This window comes from Nicotiana tomentosiformis, chromosome 7 (genome assembly GCF_000390325.3).
Source record: "Nicotiana tomentosiformis chromosome 7, ASM39032v3, whole genome shotgun sequence".
Taxonomy (NCBI): Eukaryota; Viridiplantae; Streptophyta; class Magnoliopsida; order Solanales; family Solanaceae; genus Nicotiana; species Nicotiana tomentosiformis.
This window is the reverse complement of record NC_090818.1, coordinates 120,974,934-120,981,867: the sequence shown is the minus strand read 5'-3', so window position 1 is coordinate 120,981,867 and position 6,934 is coordinate 120,974,934. Positions and strand designations below refer to the sequence as shown.

Below are 6,934 nucleotides of genomic sequence, written 5' to 3'. Positions count from 1 at the left end.
TGCCTTCGCGAAGCCGTGGTCGCGTTCGCGAAGGGTAAGATTTGTAAAGCTTCATGTTCGCGAAGCCACGGTCGCATTTGCGAAGGGTTAAATTTATGGGTAGTGGAGTTGTGCTTCGCGAACGCGAGGGATCTGTCTCGTTCGCGAAGAAGAGAGGTCTGGAAAAAGAGTTTAAGTTCTGAAAATGGGACCCATTTTCAGTTTTTGACGGATTTGAGCTCGGGAAGAGACGATTTATGGGAGTTTTTCAAGGAAAACAACGGGGTAAGTGTTCTTAACCCAATATTGGTTAAATTACCTGAATCCATGATTGTTTTTATCATTTAATTGGCGAATTAAGTTGGAAAAGTTTGAAAATCCTCTTAGTTAAAATTGAAGATTTGAGGGCCGAGTTGGGATCGGATTTTGAAAAAATTAGTAAGGTTAGACTCGTGGTTGAATGAGCTTTCTGATTTTGTAACTTTTGTTGAGTTCCGAGACGTGGGCCCCACATGCAATTTTTGAGCTAAAATTTGTATTTGTATGGAAAATTAGCATTTTTTATGAAGTTAATTTCAATAAATTTTATTGACTGAAGCGAATTATTTGTGACTAGATTCGAGGCATTCTGAGGCCGATTTGCGAGGCAAATGCATAGCAGAGTAAAGAATTTCACGCTCTGAGGTAAGTATTAGTTTTAAATCTGGTCCTAAGGGTATTAAACCCCGGATTTTGGTATCATTTGATTATTTTGGAGGTGACGCACATGCTAGGTGACGAGCGTGTGGGCGTGCACCGAGAGGATTGTGACTTGGTCCGTCCTGGGAAACTGTAAAGTTGAATAATTTGTTGTTAGTTATATGCTCTCCATGTGTTGATAAAAATTTGACTGCAAATCATGTTAGAAATCATGCATAGGCTATGTGATAATATTGTTGGGACCCACATAGGTCGCGTACTTGTTGAATTGCCTGCTAAATGCTATATGTACTCAGTCTCAGTTTTACTTACACATTTTATCTCAGTCTCTGTTATTATTATTGATACATCATATCATTGTTGTTTGGGCTGATTTCATGATTAATGAGAGCACGAGAGACTAGAGAGATTTATAACTAAGAGAGAGCGAGGGCCTGATTGTGAGATATTGATATCATAGCACGTGAGTTGTTCGTGCAACACGTGAGTTGGCCGTGCAGATCCTTATATTATACTATAGCACGTGAGTTGGTCGTGCAGATCCTTATATTATCTATAGCACGTGAGTTGGCCGAGAGGATCCAGATATTTATATTATGGCACGTGAGTTGTCCGTGCAAATTATAGCGCTTGGGCTGTAGGAGCCCCTACGGAGTCTGTACACCCCCAGTGAGCGCGGGTACCCATTGAGTGAGTGATGAGGGCTGGTAGACCAGTTAGTGATTGTTGTCCTAAGAGGTTGTACTTGATTTCCATTTGTTGTTGCACTTAGTTGCTATCTGTCATTGTTGTGAAATCTCTGAAAGATTGTTGGCATACAAATTACATGAACAAGAACTGTATAAAAATTGATTAGACATTAAATTGCCAGATTTGATAGCATGTCTATTCTTTGTTGGAATTACTGGAAATAAACCATAACTGTGTAACTTGTTACTATCTTCAGTTCCTTATTTATTATTATTACTTTCTGAGTTGGTTGTACTCATATTACACCCTGCACTTCGTGTGCAGATCCAGTCGTTCCCGGGCATAGCGGGTGTTGCTCCTTTCGCGCGGTTGATTTTCAGGAGATTTTGAGGTAGTTGTCGTGTTCCGCAGACCTTGTCTCTCCTTCTCTATCTCTTTGTTTATTGTATTTGGTCTCAGCCTATTATAGACTATATTTTCCAGACTTGTATTCATATTAGATGCTCATGTACTCAATGACATCAGGTTTTGGGGAGTGTTTGTATTGTATTTAAATATTATATTTTCAACCTTAAAGAGAAGTTTTGATTTATTGAGATTTTCAGTTTGCCTAGTATCGAGATAGGCGCCATAACGTCAGGTTGGGATTTTGGGTCGTGACACCTGGAGGGCGATATTCTCGATCTAAATAAGAAAACATTCAATCTGAATCGAGATCAAGGCAAAAAGATGCGGGTTCTTTATCTAGATTTAGAAAGGAACGTGATGCACGAAGCAACGGCTCCAATACACATTCGAGGATTGGAGATTACAGTTTTAATGTCAATACCTCCGAGTTAGTTACTTTTTTAAGAGGTATGGGAGATAAGGTGCGGTGGCCTAAAGAAATAAGACCAGACCCGAGCAAAAGAAGTCCAGATTTCTGGTGTGAATTTCACAACGATCATGGCCATAGAACAGCAGAATGCAGATTACTCCAAGGAGAAGTCGAGCATTTGTTGAAACAAGGTTATCTAACTAACATGTTCATCGAGAAAGGTAGACAGTCATATATGAAGAATAGACAAGATCCTCTGAAACCCCTATCTCTATAAAGAACAGTCAATGTAATAACCGGGGGAGATGAGGTCAATGGTGTGACATATACAATTGCAAAAAAGACGTCAAAAGTCATGGTCACTCATGGGAAGAGAGTTCGCCAAGTCTTGGATGAAAATAGTATAACATTTGATGATGAAGACGCGGATGGCTTGATAATTCCTCATAATGATGCACTGGTAGTATCTCTACTTGTACACGATACTAACGTTAAACGAGTTTTGATTGACCCAGGTAGCTCCGTAAATATCATTCTACTAAGGGTGGTGAATGAAATGCAAGCTAATGACAAGGTGATACCAAATGCACGGTCTTTGTTTGGATTTGATAATTCAAGTGTTATCACACAAGGGGAAGTAATGCTTACCACGTTTGCAGAGAGAGTTACCGAGGATACAAAGTTCCAGGTGATAGATGCAGACATAGCTTATAATATAATTCTAGGAAGACCATGGATTCACGATATGGGCGTTGTACTGTCCACATTACATCAAGTTATTAAGTTTCCTTTACAATGGGGAATTCAACAAATCCGTGGAGATCAACAGGCTTTTAGAAGCATCAATTCAGTGGTGGTTACAAGCACGATGAATGATGTTGCAGACCGGGAATAGCAACTACAGAATTCAGTTGAGGATGTAGTAAAACTAACCTCAACTGGAGGCATACCAGGATAGACGGATGTTGATTCAAGACCCGATGTTATTCAAGAGCCAGAAGAAAATGAAAATATCAAAACAACTATTGAAGAACTCGAAGCTGTAGATCTATTTATACACTGGCCAGACAGAAAAGTTTACATCGGAGTAAATCTAAGCCCAGAAATGAAAGGTAAGTTAATTGAATTTTTAAAAGCTAACGCATATTACTTTGCTTGGTTGTATCCAGATATGACAGGTATACCACCGGAGGTGATGACCCACAAACTGAATGAGGACCCACCATACCCACCTGTCAAGCAGAAGAGGAGGAAGCAAGGATCCGTCAAAAATCAAGTGAACCAAGATGAGGTACAAAAGCTTTTGAAAATAGGGTCAATACGAGAGATAAAGTACCCAGACTGGTTAGCTAATACTATGGTAGTTCCAAAAAAGAATGGGAAATGGCGAGTTTGCGTAGATTATACTGGTTTAAATAAAGCTTGTCCTAAATATTCATTTCTTTTACCGCATATAGATCAATTACTTGATTCTACCGTAGGACATGAGCTGTTAAGTTTTTTAGATGCATATTCAGGTTATAATCAAATAAAGATGGATCCTCTAGATGAAGAAAATCTCCAATAGGTAGTGGTACGAGAAGATAAAGGTAAGCGCGGTGTTGGTACGAGAAGATAAAGGTAAACAATCTCCAATTTATTATGTTAGTAAATCTTTGTTAGATGCTGAGACTCGATATCCTTACTTAGAAAAACTTGCTTTAGCATTAATTATGGCATCTAGAAAATTGACACCTTATTTTGAATGCCATCCTATCTCTGTAATACATGTTTTTTCCCTAAGGAATATATTGCATAAATAAGAACTATCTGGGAGATTAGCTAAGTGAGCAATAGAACTCAGTGAGTATGATATCATAAATTAGCCCATAACTGCAGTAAAATCGCAGGTTTTAGCAAACATCGTAGCAGACTTTAGCACGAATTTAGTTCCTAAAGCACAAAAGGAATAACAGGTATTTACCGGATCTAATCCCTTGAACTTGGATTTTATTTACCGATGGTTCCTCGAATGTTAAAGGAGCGGGTTTAGGTATTATTCTAATTCCGCCTTTAGGGAAAGTCATAAGACAAGCAATAAAATATTATCCCATCATTAACAATGAAGCAGAGTACGAAGTTGTGATTGCAGATTTGGAACTAGCACGAGAACTTGGTATAGAACAGATTGTGATCAAAAGTGACTCGCAACTAGTAGTTAACCAGATGTAGGGGACTTACATAGCAAGAGAGGCACGAATGCAACAATATATGGAAAAGGTACGGGAATTAGTCAGACAATTTCAGTCGTGGAAAGCCATACAAATACCCAGGGAGGAGAATGCACAAGCAGATGCGTTGGCCAATCTCGCGTTTGTTGCCGAAATAATAAATGCAGAAAATGCTATTGTAATACATTTGTTTCATTCGGCACTCGACCAAGACAAGAACGAGGTAAATTTTAATAATCTAACTTGGGTTTGGAGGAACGAATTTGTTAACTTTTTGCAGTACGGAATTTTACCCGAAGAAAAGAAGAAGTCACAATTACTTCGCCAAAAAGACTCCCAATATTGTGTAATTTGTGGAAACTTATACTGAAAGATGTTCGGTGGACCTTTAGCACGGTGTCTCAGACCTTCACAAACAGAATATGTGATGAGGGGAGTACATGAGGGGCACTGTGGCAATCACGCTGGGGGAAGATCATTGGTAAAAACTTTAATAAGAGCAGGATATTACTGGCCAAAAATGGAAGAAGAAGCAGAAAACCTTGTAGCCAGGTGTGATAAGTGTCAACGATATGCTAATAACATGCATCGCCCAGCAGAATTGTTACATTCAGTTATTTTGCCATGCCCTTTCATGAAATATAGTATGGATATCGTAGGTCTGTTACCTCATGCTAAAGGAAAGATACAGTTTCTATTAGTGTTAACATATTATTTTTCAAAATGGGTAGAAGCAGGAGCCTTCCAACAGGTGTGAGAAAAGGAAGTCAGGGACTTTATTTGGCGAAACATTATCTGCCGGTTTGGAGTTCCAAAGGAAATCGTGTGTGACAATGGCCCATAATTCATAGGCACGAAAATCACAGATTTCTTTTAGAGTTGGCAGATTAAATGGATTACATCCGCACATTACCATCCTATAGCCAATTGGCAAGTTGAGTCAACAAACAAAATTATTATTAATAACTTGAAGAAGAGATTAGAGGAATCAAAAGGCAAATGGCTAGGAGTGCTACTAGGGATATTGTGGGCTTATCGAATGACAACAAAAATAAGTACGGGTGAGACTCCATTTTAACTTGTCTATGGCACTGAAGACTTAATTCCAATAGAAATAGGTGAACCAAGTATGAGATACACACATGCTACTGAGGAGTCAAATGAGGAAGAAATGTGTATGAATTTGGATTTACTAGAAGAAAGAATAGAAGCAACATTAATAAGGATGGAGGCTAAAAAACATATGTGAGCGATATTACAACAGGGAAGCTAATCTGAGATACTTCAATATTGGGGACTTCGTGCTCAAAAAGGTGTTTAAATCAACAAAAGCGGCTAATTCGGGAAAGTTAAGTCCAAATTGGGAAGGCCCTTACAGGGTTCGAGGTATCGCTGGAAAGGGAGCATATGAGTTGGAGACCATGGATGGCAAAATACTACTATCAAACTGGGAAGGCATCACTCGGATAAAGGAAGTATTATTTCTAGACAAAGGAAGTACCCTTGGGCAGGTATCACTCGGATACAATTTTATTTTGTCCTTTTGAATTTTACTTATAATTTTAGATGATAGACAAAAAGCTAGCCCATACCAAATGATGATATTAAACCCGAATGACACGCGGAATACTGAATTATTCCCGGTCTAGGTTGCAACCTTTCTGATGGAAAAAAGGGTTATGCAGTCATCATCTAAATGTATATCTCCGAGTCCCGTTTGTATTTTTCTTTTCAGGGAATGGACCAAAAAGAAGGAGTAGTCCAGTGTTTGAGATTTCATACTTCAAAGCTCTAACACTGGGGGAACTATGCATATAGACAAGGAAGCAAAAGAGCCAAAAGGCCTAAATCAAAAACCTTGAAGAAACCTTGAGAAGGTGTGAACTCGCGAAAAGGATACAAGATACATTCCATGTTCCTACGAGTTTTAGGTTAAGGCCAAAATTTAATCACGGGATAATAGAACCGATTTTTTATCTTAAAAATTTGCTACAAAGAAAGCAATTATGAAAGTGTTGTACGAATAATTATGAAAATGTTGTACGAAATTTATTTGAAAGTTCAAAGCATAAAACTTCCTTAAATTATTTCTTTCACGTCTACTTCGTCTTTCATATATTTACACCAATATGAAGATGCGACGTCATCTTCATCAGTGTTTTTAACATAAAAGGGCCCTCTTTTATTAAAAACCCCGTGTTTAAAGTCACGAACTATTAAAGCATTTTTAAATGCAAGGAAAAATCTCAAATATCAAAGAGCAGAATAAGCGGTAAAAGTAACTAAAACATATATATATTAAGCCTTGGAAAAAGCAGAGGTATTAATTTGTCATTTAAACCCCAAAAGAAGATAGGGATAACCAAAAAATAACCTTCCCAAAAACAACATTCCAAAAAGTTGTTAAGCTAAGGGAAAAGCAATGAAATAAAAGTTAACAAAAAGTAGGAAAAAACTAAGGGGCATCATCAATGGAAGCATCATCCACTAGAGCATCACCAACGGGAGAAGAAGGATTAACTTGAGAAGAAGAGACTTG

At 38.2% G+C, this 6,934-nt stretch overlaps 1 protein-coding gene across 1 annotated transcript; it reads left to right on the top strand.

The window, feature by feature from the left end:
• The first annotated feature begins 2,540 nt into the window (after positions 1–2,540).
• LOC104112502 (uncharacterized) lies at positions 2,541–3,080 on the top strand. The gene has a single exon (XM_009622437.2). The coding sequence runs from the start codon at positions 2,541–2,543 to the stop codon at positions 3,078–3,080; it is 540 nt and encodes a 179-aa protein (XP_009620732.2).
• Positions 3,081–6,934: the final 3,854 nt, after the last annotated feature.